The sequence below is a fragment of the Mycetomoellerius zeteki genome, unplaced genomic scaffold, assembly GCF_001594055.1.
Source record: "Mycetomoellerius zeteki isolate Tzet28-1 unplaced genomic scaffold, Tzet1.0 scaffold39, whole genome shotgun sequence".
Lineage (NCBI taxonomy): Eukaryota > Metazoa > Arthropoda > Insecta > Hymenoptera > Formicidae > Mycetomoellerius > Mycetomoellerius zeteki.
Window position 1 is genome coordinate 1,062,662 of NW_017257381.1, and position 17,345 is coordinate 1,080,006.

At 36.4% G+C, this 17,345-nt stretch overlaps 4 protein-coding genes across 7 annotated transcripts in view; all 4 read right to left on the reverse strand.

Annotated features, from left to right (window-relative positions):
• Window positions 1–5,428, reverse strand: part of Atpalpha (sodium/potassium-transporting ATPase subunit alpha) — a 63,470-nt gene extending 58,042 nt beyond the window's left edge. For all 3 annotated transcript variants that reach the window (XM_018453539.1, XM_018453537.1, XM_018453536.1), the window contains exon 1: window positions 5,140–5,428. In XM_018453539.1, coding sequence (XP_018309041.1) covers window positions 5,140–5,169 — 30 coding nt within the window. In that variant the 5' untranslated portion in view covers window positions 5,170–5,428. The remainder of the gene's footprint in view (window positions 1–5,139) is intronic.
• A 1,959-nt stretch (window positions 5,429–7,387) lies between these two features.
• Window positions 7,388–8,896, reverse strand: LOC108726134 (epididymal secretory protein E1). The gene is made up of 3 exons (XM_018453524.1): window positions 8,800–8,896; window positions 8,271–8,438; window positions 7,388–7,749 (listed from the first exon to the last, which is right to left on the reverse strand). Exons 1-3 carry the CDS (start codon window positions 8,816–8,818, stop codon window positions 7,481–7,483), a joined length of 456 nt encoding a protein of 151 aa, XP_018309026.1. The 5' UTR covers window positions 8,819–8,896; the 3' UTR covers window positions 7,388–7,480.
• A 1,128-nt stretch (window positions 8,897–10,024) lies between these two features.
• Window positions 10,025–13,254, reverse strand: sro (SDR family oxidoreductase shroud). 2 transcript variants are annotated; one of them, XM_018453590.1, is made up of 6 exons: window positions 13,129–13,254; window positions 12,503–12,758; window positions 11,352–11,642; window positions 10,782–11,087; window positions 10,406–10,646; window positions 10,025–10,145 (listed from the first exon to the last, which is right to left on the reverse strand). In XM_018453590.1, the coding sequence occupies exons 2-6, from the start codon at window positions 12,660–12,662 to the stop codon at window positions 10,025–10,027; spliced, it is 1,119 nt and encodes a 372-aa protein (XP_018309092.1). In that variant the 5' UTR covers window positions 12,663–12,758; window positions 13,129–13,254. The 2 variants fall into 2 exon arrangements, with proteins under 2 accessions (XP_018309092.1, XP_018309093.1); XM_018453591.1 differs by lacking the exon at window positions 13,129–13,254 and adding an exon at window positions 12,830–13,001.
• Window positions 13,255–14,164: 910 nt separating this feature from the next.
• On the reverse strand, window positions 14,165–16,109 carry LOC108726173 (zinc finger protein-like 1). The gene is made up of 3 exons (XM_018453593.1): window positions 15,722–16,109; window positions 15,276–15,581; window positions 14,165–14,970 (listed from the first exon to the last, which is right to left on the reverse strand). The coding sequence occupies exons 1-3, from the start codon at window positions 15,821–15,823 to the stop codon at window positions 14,416–14,418; spliced, it is 963 nt and encodes a 320-aa protein (XP_018309095.1). The 5' UTR covers window positions 15,824–16,109; the 3' UTR covers window positions 14,165–14,415.
• Between the last annotated feature and the right edge of the window lie 1,236 nt (window positions 16,110–17,345).

The window sequence follows — 17,345 nt, forward strand, 5'->3', positions numbered from 1 at the left end:
ATTGTTTGTGGTGACACTCCCAATACAGCCGACGCATTCCGAACGCTGGTCTCAGGATGATTGTCAAAATGTTGTAAAATACGATTCCCTGCCTGCAAATCTCTTCGTAACGCTGCTTGAAATCGGTTGTTTTCTTGTCGAATTGAAAATGATCCAGTCTCTCGCAATCTATTAAATGTCAACATAAACACTCTTCGGTTTGGCACTCTTCTGTTTGGAAATCGTCGTGCATATTCTCGCACCGCCTTTAAAGCATTACCGTTGCAGAAACCGTATACAAAAACCATATCAGCATATTCACTATTAGAATACGTACGCGGCATATTGCAAAAGACAAAATTCATCTACTGTTAAAGGCTTTCAAAGAGCGACTGACAAATTCATAACAGAAAGTGGAAAATGTAATCAAATATGTCGGTGCTAGATATGGCAAGAAATGTAAACATTTTTTTTCGTGATTTCCTGCGAAACAAAGCAAAAACGAGCATATGTCTATAGGACTTTTTTTCTTAGTTTTTTACTCCTCTACACGCTCCCGAAGTTTTGCCATTTAATTTGGAAACACCCTGTATATTAATAGCGCTCGTTATTATGCTTTAGTACGGCGGTACCAGAAAGAGATGTTACTCAAAATCTTAAGAAAAACAAAAAATACTGGTGGCTTCACAATTAAACATAAAATATCAGTTTTCCACCTACACTCAGTACTTAAATATATAAAATAGTTAAGTTAGTTTAAGTTTTTACTTTAAAAGATGCTAGGACTGCAATATGTATTTTAGATATATGTAGTACTAATTGTACTCTTACGTATTTTATTTTCTGTTGTAGTCTATAAATATATTTTATTTGTTCATCGTTTTCTCTATTATAATCTATAAATAGCAAAAAATATAAATAGCTGGTGTTTTTTGTATAATTTTTCACTAGCAACCATATTAAGGGTAATTTTAGGATATATGTCGTTCTAAATATAATCTACCTCAACTTAAAAATAAGCAACTAATTCTAGTGTTTTTATGGCTGCGAGAGCAATTAGAAAGCCATTCAGCCTTTATTAGACTGACTAGAGAGTTTGTAAGTTTAATTTTTATTTATTGGAATTTATAAATCTTGTATTGTATAATTTACTACAATATAAACGTATTAAAAAGAAAAAAAACATCGGTTCTCGTTATAATCCTATATGCACAGCAATATGTGCACACAATGTACACGTACTTATATACCTATGTCGAATCTCATCACACGGAGTACGCGGAGATAAGAGGAAGGGGAAACGAGTTTATGATATGGCCGCCATGGACTACATTTGCTCCCGTAGATTCTCCCTCTGTTCACGACTAGCCGTGACCTTGACACGAATCTCCGCACCGGAGGAATTTACAAGATTAATTATTCCGAGCAACTTTTTTATCGGCGGATTATTTTTTTTTACGTTCAGCGATTCAGATTTGCCCTCCCGCTTTACTCTCTCTAACTCTAATAGCGTCCACTTCGAACCAACAGCCATGACGCATCCACAATAAGCCCTCACATAGATAATTAGACAAGATGCGTCAGAAAGTCATGCGTTTTCTTTTATTTATTGGAAGTTAAATTAAAGGAGACAATGTGTTCCGAGCATCAACGACTACATATTTCCGATTATATATAATTAAAACTTGGAAATTTTTGGAGCAAACTACACTGAAAAAAAATTTTTTATTGAAAATGAACGAATCAAAATTTCCTGGTTAAATTTATTAGAATTCTAGTTGAGATAATCAGAATTCTGATCGATACAATATTTCTGATAAAATCTACTAGAATTCTTATTTTTATCAGAATAATTATATCAATCAAAATTCTAGTTATTTCAACCAGTAATAGTAAATTTAACCAGAAAATTCCGATTTTCCACCAGAATTATCATTTAATCCAACCAGACGATTTTTCTCAGTGTAGAATATAGAATCAGTATAAAGTATAATGCAGCAATAAAATTTAGAAACGGAAAAGGTTGTACTTAATTTTCATAAATTTTAATGCATCTTACAAGTGTTTAAAAGTAAATTTGAATTGCAGATCCAGGTATTTAACTTTAAAAACTAAGAATAAGTCTCTACTCGACAGATCGCGTCCCAAATTCCGCGAGAAAAGATCGACTTAAAATTCACCGAAGAATTTTGGTAGGTGGAAGTTAGGGGCTGCGATTTCAGTCTAGGGCTATCCCATATACATCATTTCACTCGTTTTCTCGCGCTTGAAACATTAAAGCTAGAATCTAAAATTGAGATTTATTCCATCTCAGAACGGATATACAGAGAAATTACTACACGGCGGAAAACTGGAAATAATAAATGGAAGTTTTGCAAATATATCAAACGGAAGTTGGATCGACTCAAAATTATGTGTACATGTGAGAGAAAAATGTGATGTATTCGCGTTCGTGTCACAAGGCGGAGACATGCGTGAGCTGCATGCACAATAGCGAAATATCACAAACAACGTTGTGCTACCATTATTGCTTCGCGTGTCGAGCAAAGTTATGATTTCCGTGAAAATTAAATATTCAACGAATGCAACCGCGATAATATGTGGTACAGATATCGCAGATAGTTACGCAAAATCGCATCTTACAAGCGGTTATGCTAAGTTGCTTGAGGAGATATGCAACCTACGCAAATTTTGTAATTGCGTTAGCATATGTGTAACAACATACGCGATCTTAACTATGCGGCGCAACTTACAAAACATTTATCACTAATGAAAAGTAATTTCACGTCCGCTGATTTTTATAGTCTTACAGTAATGATGATCTTAAATATAATGCACAACCATACACAGAAAAATATCATTCTATTGCTAATTGTAAAAAAGTGATTACTTGATTTATTTTTTCTTTTAAATAACTATAATATTAACTTTAACAATGAATATTTTCTTGACAATAGTCTTAAAATATACTTATTACAAATTTTAGAAAACCTCATCATGTACTTTTAAAACAAGAATTTCTTTGCTTTCAAAGAACATAATAAAATTTTATAAAAGAAGTGATTTTATTTATATAATAAGCAAATTGAATTTGTTTTAATTTAATTTAATAACCTTCATTAAAGATTAAACTCACTAAGATTCGGAATATATTTCGATGCTCGTAATGGATATGATAGATTTGCGGATATATGAACTTTTGAAATATTTGTGTGTAAAATAATTTATATTTAAATATACATAATATAGGTATATTTTTCTGTGTGCTAAATTGATATATTAATTTCAGAAAGGATTGATTGGTTTCTTCCCATAATCACTCTTAAAATAAACGGCGAGTAATTTATAAAAGATATAGTCTTGCAGAAGTGTTGAAATAGTCACTTAAAGTGGAGAGAAAAGATCTCACAAGTGTAGTTTAACTTCGAGTTCTCGAAAAGTGGATTGAATTTGCAGTCAAACTCTTTGATTGTACAATACCTCCTGCATGCTGAAGAAACGTTCCAGACATATGATCGACAAGGGAAACTTCTAAGAAGACTCGCGTACTAATTTCTTTCCGAGTGACGCGCGTCCTGTCGTATATTCATTAATGCAATGTGCGTTTTCGCTCAAAAGAGGGACAATATGATCGTCGCTCGCTTTCTCCTCCGTTCTCCGTCGGGTTTGGCTCGTCTCCACGTGATTTTTACAAAAATAGTCGCGCGTGAAATCAGCGTTGGCATAGCTCGACCAAATGACGTATCGCGACGCAGCTGCATGATTTTGCGTCAAGAATAAATAATTCAAAAGGCTTTATGAATTGCACGCGCAAACGTTTCGGACAAGCGAGGCCGCGTGGTTGTTCGCGATAACGACGAATAATGTCCATCCAACGTGAGGTGCACATATCGATATCAAGAAGGAGAGAGAGAGAGAGAGAGAGAGATATTTCCGTCGCTCACATAAATATCTCGGAGGAAATATTCTTGGCATTTTATCGTGTGAGAGTCCATCGCGCCAATCGAGCGGTCAATCTATTCGAAGAAGCGCGTATTCTCTCCGATGGACGATAATCTTGATAATACGTGCGATTAGAATATCCAGCGTACTACACATTCGAATCGATACGAAAGATATTGTCCCTTATCCTTATTTTATAGATTTATTATCTATTTACGAATTTTCGATCACTCATTGGATCTTTGTTAATAGAAAGCGGCAAAACACGAAATCTCTTCTTTAATAAAAAAATATCGAATTTTTTCTTTGGAATAGCAAACTATAAACGTCATCCGCCATAATCGTTCCATAATTTTCTTTTGTCGATAATGACTGAGACTATGTGAGTCACGCCGTTTAGTGACACCTGCCCTGGTATATTTACATTTGCCGAGACGTACTTAAAACGAGTAAAAAAATTAAACAGAATTATTGCCTCAACACATTTTCCATTACAAGTTTTTCCATTACAAACATTTTCTTGTCATTTCGTGTAACGTCGTATAATATTTAATTTATGACCTTAGTTAAACAGAACAGTAACAGGAAACTAAAACAATCGACACGCGTGTTGGAATCAAAGTTTGCCGTAACAAATTGTTTTCTGACACATATAATTCAACATTAGAGATGGAATCTTCATCTGTTAATCAACTGCCAGGATTCAACTACAGTCGCTCCGTTTAAACACATTTATAGAACCTTAATTGATTTAAAATCGAATAAGCGTGAAAGACGAGAGATCGAATCGCGAGACGCGGAGCTAGTCAAGCTAGTCAAGCAGACGGATTTATCGTGGCAGGGCGTGGTTACGCCGGACAACGCGACGTTCCTGCGTGAACAGCGCGAGCGAGACGACCGACGACGCATGGCGCCGCGGCGCGCGCGGTAATTCGTTTACCTCGGCGCGAGGTAGACGATTGACCGACGTCGATTCCCTGCAGCAGACAAGGTGACTGAGCGAAACACAACAGAGCGAAAAACGACAGCGAGAAGTTGGCCGCTGTGGCGGCTCGGGCGGCATTTGGCGCGACGCGAAGGAATTCGTAGCGCGGCAACGTTCAGGACGTTCGGGCGACACGGGAGGCACGGGCGCCTCGTTATCCCGATAATGCATTCTCGCGCATTCAGGCCGGCCTGGAGGGAGAGAAAAAAAGAATATGAGGAAAGTGTACTGACCTCGATGTCTAGCTTCCCCTTGGACGCCATCTTGACAACAAGCCGGTGGCGCTCGGGCTTGACGTAGTTGACGTTTACTCCGGCTACCTGCTGCGCGCGTCGTCGCGGCGCGTGTCACACGTCTCACACAGTCGATGTCCTCGATGTCTTCTTCCGCAACACACACTGAGAACACAACTCAACTCGTATAATCCCTCCGTCCGTGGCACACGCGCGAACTGATCGCGCGCGACTCAATTCGCGTTCGCTAATCGCTACCCGTGCGGCCGAAACAGGCCGAAACGTACCGCACCGCACCGCACCGCTCCGCTCCGCTCCACTCCACTCCGCTCCGCGCGAGCTCCGACCAGCTCCGACCGACCACCGACCGTCGCAAACGCCCGACTTTCGTCTGTCTCGTCGCCGAGAACGAGACAGAGCGACACCCTACCCTACCGCCGGTTGGTGAGGGGGTCACTGGCCGTGACGTCACACTGCGCGACGTGCTTTTTCGCGTAACGGTCGTCGATCAGTAACGGCGTAACGCAAACTTTACGTCCTCACGAGGAGACGGCGTGATCGAAACGATCAACGAACGATAAACCGATCGTCTCACGTCGCGCACCGCGCCACACCCACACCACGAAATCCCTTTCGCGCGAGACTCAACTTTGACGAGACGTTTGATCTCCCGTCCCGCCGCTAATTTTCCCTCGCGTCCGCCATCTTGCCGTAACTGCCGCACCTATGACGTCGCGGACGTCGACGGTCGACACTGGTCGGCGCGTCCGCGCAACATGTGTGTATGATGTATTGTATCTTTCCCCGCTCCGTCTCGCTTTCTCTTTCTCTCTCTCTCTCTTCTCTGCTTTGCTAACTGCTTCCTTTCTTTCTATCACCTCTCGCGCGCACAGACGTAGCATGCGGCCGTTACAACGTAATGTAAATAAATCCAAGCGCATGGAATAATATATCATACATAAATAATATTATAAAAAAAAAAAATTCTTCGACTCACAAAAGTTTTAGTCTCTTCTGACAAAAAGCTATAGCGTGGTGAGAGAGGTCTATTATGCTACATTTAATATTGTACATATATTGCTGTATATCCGCCGTATATGATTGATTATTTGATATCAGAATAATGGATCGATATAATACCAGACCATGTAAAATCATATAACTTAAACCTTTTTATAAATCATTCCTGGAAAGATACTCGAAGCCATTTTCTCATTTCAAGCGCTTTTCATAATATTAAACAGATACATACAGGGTGGGGCATTTTAATCGCCCCAGGCGAATATCTCAGAAACTAAAAGAGATACAAGAAAAAGTTTTATATGAAAGTTGTAGGTTTTCTTAGGGGAAAGAAGGTGGATATAACGGGTTTTGGATAGGGGACACTACCAAGATCAGGTCAGGGTCAACATGAATTTTTTAAATGGAAACCCCAATTTTTTATTGCATATTCTTGTAACACACCTCGAGAGCTTTCCAAAACGCTATAATAAAATATTTTTTCATGCAGTACTTTTCGAGTTATAAGTCTTGGACGTTATAGTTTCGCCGGCAATAACGTGTGCCTTCCAACAAGCGACACAGTGATCATGTCATCTTTGTTTAACATAGGCAAACAACAAGGATGTAATGATCCATTGTGTCACACCGTGTCATTTGTATCGCTTGTTGGAAGACACAATTACTCAAGGTGTCTAACCGACACAGATATTTATATGATATTCAAAAAATGTACCTTCCGTCAATTTTAAAATTTACAAATATTTTATAAAGAAATTTTATTACAAAACGTCATAATCCCTACAGCATGAAATATTGCAGCAAAATTATTTTGAAAAATTGCAATATTTTATAAAACATTGCTGCAATATTGTAACAATGTTTGTAAAAATAAAATATTGTTGCAATATTTCCAATACAATATTAAAATTTCAATACTACAGCAATATTGCTGCAAGTTTTGTAATATTACACACTATTGAAATATTGCTGCAATATTTCGTGCTATAGGGGAATTGTAATTATTATTTAAATTAATTATGAAGCTTGTGATTAAAATTTCGATTCTATTATTAAATAATAAAATTGTACATGTTGTCTGTCACGCATTATTTTCGTTCGTTCATTTCGAAAGAAAATCAATAATAACGTTGACGAAAATTTGATACAAATTTAATTTTATTTATTACATAATTTTATTTATTACACTGATCTATTATAATATTATACAAAAATTTAACAATTTATGTTAAAGAATAAAGAATATTCGGGTAATGCACTGATAGAAAGGTTAAACTGATTAAATTTAAACTATTGAGATCGTAATATACGGGAGCCTATTTTATTTATCTTTCACCTGGCCATCCAACAAGAAGCATACTTGCGGGGTCCCGTTTTGGTCAAACAGGGAGAACTCGATGGTCAGCTCCACAGATGGATAATTCTTAGATATCGGCATGACGAGATTGTACGTTACATCGTCGCCTTTGTTCAAAGGGCATTTGCTATTTGTCAGAGACTCGCATGCATTCGAGTAAGGATATGGATAAATTATCGTGATCCCCATGATTGTGACTCTCACGCGAGTTGTCAGTTTTTCTGTATTAGCGACTGCAAGAGATATTACATAAAAAATTAAATGAGTTAACGATGAATCTTTGAGCGATTATTTTTCAAATAATCAAATCATCGAGAATAAACGATATTTCAAAAAGGGTTCGTTAAATTTTGTCAGCGAGAAAGCTATGCCTTCGTCAAGCAACATCTATCGGTACGATACTGGTAAAAATATCACGAGCTTTGCACGAGCCAACAAAACGCGTTATACAAAACAAACTTCGAAACATACGCATCGTCTAACTTGTTGCCGGAAATTTAGCAATAGAATCGGCTTCAATTTTATTCAAGGCTGCGTTCTACAAATTTTGCTCGCCAGGCTTTCGTGGTCAATGTTATACCATCAATACTGTCAATGTTACGTTTGCAAACTCTGCGAATAATCGTTCTAGACGAGAACACAAGCTTAGTGTTAATTCGCTATAATTTATGCTTGGATCTGCACCGATCAGCTGATTTTAGATAATGTTTAACTTGATTCTTTTTTTTATATACATATATATAACGTTACTTACTGGCTTTAAAGTTCCAATGCGCCGTCAAATTGGTTCCTCTGTAAAAACCGCAAGGAGAACTATTGCATTCATCTACTACCAATAACGTGGGTGGAGGTCCATTCTCGCAACGATTGTACGGAGTGTCTTGTAGGGACGCTGCGACGCAGATCGCAAGGATGATACAGGCTGCAACGTAAAAAATGTAAACAGTCAAATAACGCGCCTCGAAGTAAACATTATTAGCGAATTCGGTCACTTGCACTACACTAGATCAGTGCATACTAAAAGCAGTTTCACGTGACATTAGCAAAGTTAAATGTAAAGATATATAAATATTTTAAACGATTAACTATCTACTAATAATATTGTCATGTTATTTAACAAAATATATGTGTATCATTTCATTGTCAAAGTTGATTATATTGTATCACTACATTGAGATATTTTATATAAAGCAGCTTTTAATATACACTGATCCAGTGTAGTGCGAGTGATCGAATTCACCATATGTAAATCGGAAAAGAAATTAACAGTTGGAAAAATTTACCGGATGCGAAAGCTTTCATGTTGGCGTCTTCACCGGAGCAGTGACAATCGATGTGATTCTCAATCGGTGAAATAATCGCTTATTTATTAGCACGATATCTAATCGAACACCTGGCTGCCCTATACATTGATAAGTTTTAATTCGAATGAAAAAAAAACTCCAGACACTCGAGAGCTAACACCTGCATCGATGACATTGCAAGTTTATAGAAATTATCAATCATAAACATGAAATTCAATCGCCGAACAATCAAAGTAATCTATCAACAATTAAATAAAGCAATCGTTGTTTTTGATAAATCCAATTTAAGAATTGTGTTATATGTTCGGACTAAAAAAATTCAAAAATTTTATTCCGTTAAACTTACATTTATTTTGACCGACAATTATAGCATTATTCTTCGAAACCGAGTAACAAATGTTATTCGCCGTGGACTAGCTGCCTTTTTTTGTATCAGTCTCCGTGATCTTTCTAAAATCTCAATACTTCGTAATATTTCCCTCGCAATGACCTCGTATAAGTAACGGCCTATTGTTAATCGTTTAGCAAATTGTGATAATTATATTTAATTTAATTACATAGCAACTATTTATTTAATATAACGGAGACCAATACAACGGAGCGAGAAACAGTCCGTCCACTTCTTTCTTATACAGAAAAAAAACTTTATAAGAAACTAAGTAGAAATGAAAAGAATTATCGTGATATTATTTTCGAACGAACCGTTCCACGAACGTCATATATGTAACGTATATGTGTGTTTCATGTGTCTATTCGTATATGTATGCATTTGTATGTATTTTCGAACAGCTCATTCCTATTGTCTCGTGTTGCTATTTATAACTTTCTCACGAATTTTAATATTTCACTTGCTATTACAGCTGGGTGAATAGTAATAATTAATGTAATCGCCACACCAACAGACAGCTGCATCAGCAGCACGACGTCAATGAATAAAATAATGTAAAAATGCCTCACTCGCGCCAATCTCATAGATTATTCGTTCGAAAAAATACTGCCGATAAAGATTGTAAAAGAGAGAAAAAAGGGAGAGGAATTATATAATAATTAATCTTCCATTTTATAACGTTGTAATGTCACATTTAGTCACAGTTTCTTAAATGAATAATTATAATATTCTTCTTTTGAATAAAAAAAAAAATACAAAAGAGCATTAAACATAATAAAGAATAAAAATTCTATTTAGTAACATAATAACGATAATTTACTTTTCATCGGTCTTCCATGGCGGTGTTACGACGAAACGTTGTACCAATCGGTCGCGCATGGACATTGGAGTGCTTTTGAATAAAATACGATAAAAGAAGTATCTCCATGACTCACATCTGAAAATAATATAGCGATCGTTGCTTTAACATATATAATCAACGCAATAACAATTATAATGTTTTTCGCTTGAATGAGCGATCTTTACAAACTGCATCCAGCATCAAATTACATATAACGTACATGTTAGTTGTAATTTCCCACTCAACAATTGTAATGTAACACGTATTATATTATTGAGTGGGAAGTTACAATTAACATTATGTTACGTGTAACTTGATGTTTGCTGGGTATCTAATCATATCGCTAGCAAGTTTACCTGTAAACTGCCGAAGGATAGATATTGAGAAGAGCGTTGTCAAAGGTTTCATAAATTTTCGGATCTGATATAATCTTTGCATGATCTCGATTTTCCGTAAGCGAGGGCATACAAAAGTACTCTGCGTATCGAGTGAAATAGTTGCCGTAAAATTGTTTCACTTCCTCCGACATGTGTTGTCTCATTTCATCAAAGTGCAGCCGTTGCCGTTTCATGATATTGCTTTGTAATACAAAGCCACCTATCGTCGTGAGCAGAGAAAGAAAGAGAATCGTATTAAAAAAGAACAGCTCAAAAAAATAAATCAAACAAAACATATTTAGCGAAAATAATTTATTTACTTAGTACCGATAAAATTAGATAAAGTTGTACTGACCCGGTATAAAGGAGACCACTTCGACCCCGTATTTGCCAACCTCTACCCGAAGAGAAGTGGTCCATGCGAGGAGGGCGGCCTTCGTAGCCCCATAGATGCTTGTACCCGGTAAGGACTCATTAGCGCAATGACTAGATATCACGATAATTCTGCTGCGATTCTCCCGTAAAATCGGCATCAACTCTCGCGTGATTTTCATCGTTCCCAACAGATTCACGTTTACCTGATACTCCGCGAGTTTCTGCGTTTGCCACTCGAATTCGCCAAAAACCATCACCCCTGCGTTATTCACCAACGTGCGCAGTACTGCGGACAATATAACAAACAAATATAAAATTTGACAGACTAACAAATTATTTGCATCCTCCTACCCCAGTAAACATAATGTTACATGTAACGTACATGTAACATGAAATGTCAGCTCAACAAGATAACTGTAATATACAATTATACACACTGTGTTATATTAGTTATCTTGTTGAGCTGACATTTCATGTTACATGTACGTTACATGTAACATTGTGTTTATTGAGATGTATCTTACTCAATTGTTTATTTCGTATTACTCACCTAACTGCCGCTCCTCCAACAGTTCTTTAACTTTGTGACGAAAATCCCGAACGGATTGTCCATCCGTAATATCGACTTGATGAACAATAACGCCTTTATTCCTTAATGCTTCAACGGCGTTAGAAGGCACTGTTGGCATTTCGCGCACTCCGGCCAAAACCATCGCACCCTTGGCACGACAGTGCATCGCTAGACTATAGCCCAAACCGGAATTACAACCGGTTATAACGATAAGATCCCGTGCATTTATTTTCCGCCGACGACTGAAGAAACAGTACAAAGTAGCACCACCTGCGAAAGGAAAGAACAAGAAATTTCCTTATTATCGCTAATTTGAATTCTTTTTTTATACCAAATTAGTAATATATCCAAACTTTGCCTTATTGAAATCTTTGAAGCTGGTATGCTATACACGAATATCCTAACAAAAAAATGGTCGAAACGTTAGTGATAACATTTTTAAATAGTGCATTTGTTTTATATAACTGTTGGTACAATTAAGCAAAAGACAAAAATTTATATCGTTGTAATTACAAAGTTAAGTACTTAACAAATTGAGTTAATTAATGAGATCATATCTAAAATGCATCTCGCAAATTCTTTTAAAACAAATTATCTCTCTCTCTCTCTCTCTCTCTCTGCCGGCAACATGAATTTAACTCTTCCATCAGTAATAAAAGTCTTCTAAAAGCAGAGCTTTTTTTATTTCAAATTATATAAAAATCTGAAAGAAATTCTGGTACACTGCAAAGCTTTAACAACAAATCTTTATCATCATAGAAACCGGATTGTATATTTTACTTATTTTTAAAGATAAATACGACCGTGTGAATGCTATACATAAATATAAAGAATGTTAATAATCGGTCAAAGTTAGATGTTATGAATATAATACATATTTCTAATTTTTAAATTTTACTTATTTTTAACAGATTTAAATTTATTTACGCGAAAATTTGCAATCGAAATATCGATGGTACCTTTTAAAGTTATCAGCGAAGGTTTAAATCTAAAGGAGGCATAATAATGTTTCTTAAAATCAGATATAATATCTAGAAAAGATTTAAGACATCAAGGAATATATTTGATTTCGATTCAATCGAGTTACTGAACGGGAAAAATGAGCAAAGTAAGCAGATGGATCTTCTTACCCAGCAAAACCATCGAAAGCGTCACAGCCTTATGTGTGTGTCCGGCATCCGCAAGATACGCGATATTGCACGAAATTGTCGTTCCAATTTGTAATGCTGTTGAATATTTTCTCCACCACGCTGCCCATCCGCTACCATACACTTCTTCCACCGAATTCATGTTTAAATTATGTGAATACTCACTACAAATGCTTGTTGTCCGATATACAAGTATTAGCTTACACGATTTATGCACAAACCGGTCTCTGACTGCTTGCTATGGATTTAAATATCGTCACACTTAGTAAAATAAAAAAATGCAACTGAATAACAAAAACCTCAACTTACATAGATGCTTATTAGCGTCAATATTACAAATTAAATTGCTTGCCAATTTAATTTGTGATATATTATTATCAGAGTTTGGTGTACGATTGCGTTCGAGACTGAAAATGATTCCGACGCGCAGATTGCAGAACTGAACAAGAGTATAAATTCATACCGAAATGTTATTTCTAAGATCCAATTCAAACTGATAAAGACTTCGTTATTCAATTGTAAAAATATACATGTGTTTTTAAAGGGTAAATTTTGTTGACGATTTTAGTAAATAAATACTCAAAATAATTGTGTATATTCACACTTACGGTCGATTCTTGTACTCGCCACGTCCGCTGAAACGGGGAGAATGATCCTGCACGATCGTTCTGACTTGCCTAACCAGCCTCTCTACAACGTTAAGAAATGTGACCCGACTCACGTAACGCCCGTCATTATGCATTCTCGTTGATTTTTGATGCGGAATAGGCAGTAAAGTATTCAAAATAAAATGCAATTTCCCAAGTTTGGTCGCCTAAAATGTTTCAATATCAAAACATTCAATTTCGATTTGTTCGAATGTTAATGTATCCCTCATCATCAGAGGATCAATTAACAATTAACTAAATAATTAACAATTAAAATTAATTATTTAACAAATTAATATTGTAATATGGCCATGGAGACCCTTATTATTCAGTTATCGAATAAGCAGGGACAAACGTATTAAACTCTTACATTTTATTTGTTAGGTATAACAAAAGAGAACTTGAGTAAATCTTTTAACAAAATCCGTTTTAAGAAAAAATGTTACGTTTGAAAAAAAAAACAGAATAAATCGTACCCATGTTGCGTGTAGGTATGGTTGTATTGTAAGCATTTTAATATTTCATGGGTTAGTTGTTTATAAAGATTGGATAGTCTTCATTAGAATTTCATTATTCCGCACTACACAGGAAAAAGCATATATTACGTCTTTTCCTTTACGCTTGTAAAGTTTGGAGAGATATCAAACTGTGCTGCTTTCTTTCAAAGTCCCAGATTTGATAGAAAACATTCTTTCATGAAGATGTTATCTGGCCCCAAAAAAATTAACTATTTCGCATTGCAATAAATAAAAAATCAATTACATAAAAAATAATTCATAATTCATAAAATACAAAATATAAGTGACAAACTACCGGTTAAATAACGTCACATAAAAATTAGATAAAAGGTTAAAATGCGTTAAATACTGAGTTACTATATATATGTAAAATATCACATGCAAAATAGTTCCAAGTTCCTCGATCTTACAATCTTATGATCTAAACATATGGATAAGAAAACAAGTTTTTAATACATTCTCTTACAATATTTTCATAGATTATAAATCGATAAGCCTTTACAGGTTTAAATGTACAATTTCGCTGAGATATAATTTACATAAAAATTAACAAATATTACATACACTAATTTATAGATTGTCCTACTGTCCCACAAAATTGTGCTTTTTCACAATTCTAACTGCATTCCAATTATGTATTCGCGATTGCCACATCTCTTGCATTTCCAGAGATTATTTCATCCATCTCTTATAACAGACTGATTATTGTTGTATCACTGCTCGTAATATATTAAATTACAGACTTCTCCCCAAATTTCAGATTAGGATTCGCTATTACGTTGAAACTTGGATCACCATCGGTCGCCATTCTGCCCAGCCACGAAAAGAGCAAAATAATTCCAACAAAGAATAATATACCAATGACAACCAATACTGCATATCTTTTATATATAGATCCTGCAGTTTTTCGTCGTACTGGTGCTCTTGATATCAATTTCCACCATCTTCGGAACCATTCTATGGCTGACTTGCGTTGGTATTTGTTCTCATCATGATCAAAGGACATGTCCTTTGGATCGTCGTAAGCTTCGCATACTTTTCTAGATGCCGGAGTGGATAATCCTAGAGACGAATCAATATTCACGACTGAATAAGGTGGACCAAGCTTCTGATTATTTGCATGTACATTGCTGACAATGGAATTTGAATTTATAGTACTGCTTGTACGAGACACAGCTACTGTAGGTGACGATGGTATAGCAGCTGTATGATTTTGGAATAAAGAGTTCTCCACGATTATCGAAGAACGTTCCTGTTCTGGTTTTTGTTCTCTGTCTTCACTTAGCTACGACAAAACAATTATGATGATTAATTGATAAAAGACAACAAATTTGGCATTAATAGAAAACACTTTTGATAAGTAAAATAATATGAACAATAAGAATCTTATTTTAGACAATAACATGTGAGAAACACAATCAATACTAGAAATTAAAATGCCTATACAAAGACTACAAATATGGTATATATACATGTATAGTATAGTATATATATAATTCACATTGAATTATTTAAGCATTAAAAGATCTAGCTTCGACCGGTATAGGCATTTTAATTTCTAGTAAAATAATATATAATTATAACAAGTACCAATGGTAAACCAAGACCAGCCCGAGCCCAATTGACAGTGGCCAATTTCTCCCTCAGAACATCTGCGACTGGGGATACCAGTTTTGGTTGTGGAAAGATACACACTCTACACGTGGGACAAGTGTATCCCGCTGGTGCAGTAGTTGCTGGCAAATCTCTGGCATATCGATCCAAGCACACCCAATGAAACATATGATAGCACGTTAATCTTATACAATCTCCATCGCTCAATTTGTCCGAACAAAGCGTACAGACTGGATTATAATCATGGTCATGGAGCCACAGTAAATACGACTGCACTATACACTGTAAAACATAAAATCAGTGACATTAGATATGTGTATCACGCATGGTTATGAACCGTTTGATACTGCATGAAAGAACGAGCGTCAAAGATATCTACAGATCTTTTTTTAATGTTAAAAATACATTCGGGAAGAAAATACCTTCGGGTGACCGGTGACCATGCAGTGTTCGCATACATTGACACGATGTTCAAAACAAAATTGATTCGTTACTCTTCTTTTCGGACACTTGCACAGACCCATGTTACAACGTCGTGCGACAACGAGAGGATCGAAACGACGTTGTTGGAACGCGGCCGGAGAGTCCAATTCAACGCAACAATACCGACTTTTTTACTTTATTAAGCCTCGCTGTCCTCGCTGCGTGACATATCGGAAACTGGTGATAGTATCACCGTTTTATTTGCACTGCCCACCATACTTCATCATCGGCCACGTCGTCTGACAATTCTCATAGCCGGGCGAGATCGGAAATAGCCAACAGACCAAATGTTCTACCGTTTGTCCACCAATCGTAACGGTCGTCGTATCGCGTTGTGCCGGTTATACAAGAAACATCGGATAATAAAGAATAACATGATAAAATGCAATACGTTGGATAAAATATCTATTGAATTAAATAAAAATATGAATCGAAAATTAGTGTTGATGAAACACTGATTTAAACATAGTTTTTAAATCTGCATCATTCGGCAACGAGATAAATGCGACATTATATACGTTTATGCATTGCTTATAAATTTATCGCGAACTTGATAATCCTCTGTTTTCCTCATTTCACAAAGAAAAATCGTAAAAAAGAAAGAAAATGATTTTTAATCTCTGTCTCTTTAAATGAGAGAGAGAGAGAGAGAGAAATACGGCCATTATATATATATATATATATTTTCTTTCTTTATTTACTTTCAGCTTCACTAGGGTCGAATCCATAGTCCGTACTAAGAAGCTGACCAATCACAGTCGAATGTGAGAAGAATAATCGACTATGTATGATGTGACTGGTCAATTTCTTATTCTTATTTCTTAAACCAAGCTTACTACGTGTATTGTAAACGGGTCTTAAGGTGAAGTCCCTTGGAGCCAGCCACGGAGTAATAAGAAGGAGATCAAGGCCGGTATTCATAGTCAGTTCTTATTTCAAGACCGTCTTAAATAATGTCTTAAGGTGCTAATGCGGCTCTCTGATTGGTTTGCGACATCTTAAGATTATACTTAAGACGGTCTTGAATATAAGAATCGACTATGAATATCGGTCCAAGCTCAAGCGGTCGGCATGAAAAAGATGGGCTCGAAACACGGTGTCGGAAAAGCGCTGTATAGAAAAACTGATCCGAGCGCGCCTGTCGGAGAAAACTGTGAACTAGGGTATTATCATCGAAATGTAGGTTAGAGAGAGCGAAATGTATGTCACGTGACAGTCAATACTTCCAACTTTTCCCGCAATGGCGCTAAAATCACATCTCGATTTTCCATGGGGTTTTCCGAAACCATGTTTCGAGCCCATATTTCATCCTCGAACTTAATCTCCTTCTTATTACTCCGTGGAGCCAACGTACGGCGTACGGCGTAAAGGAACTAGGCCATTCAAGCTGGTTCTACATTGATCACATCGCAGCATCGCAAACGTGTCGCAGCATTGCGGTCCAATCAGAGTCGAGCTAGCTTGACGTTGATTGGACCGCAACACTTGCGACGCTACGGTGCGACTAATGTAGAACCAGCTTCATAGGCTTCAGTCCGGATCTACAATAGGTGTTTTGAGACT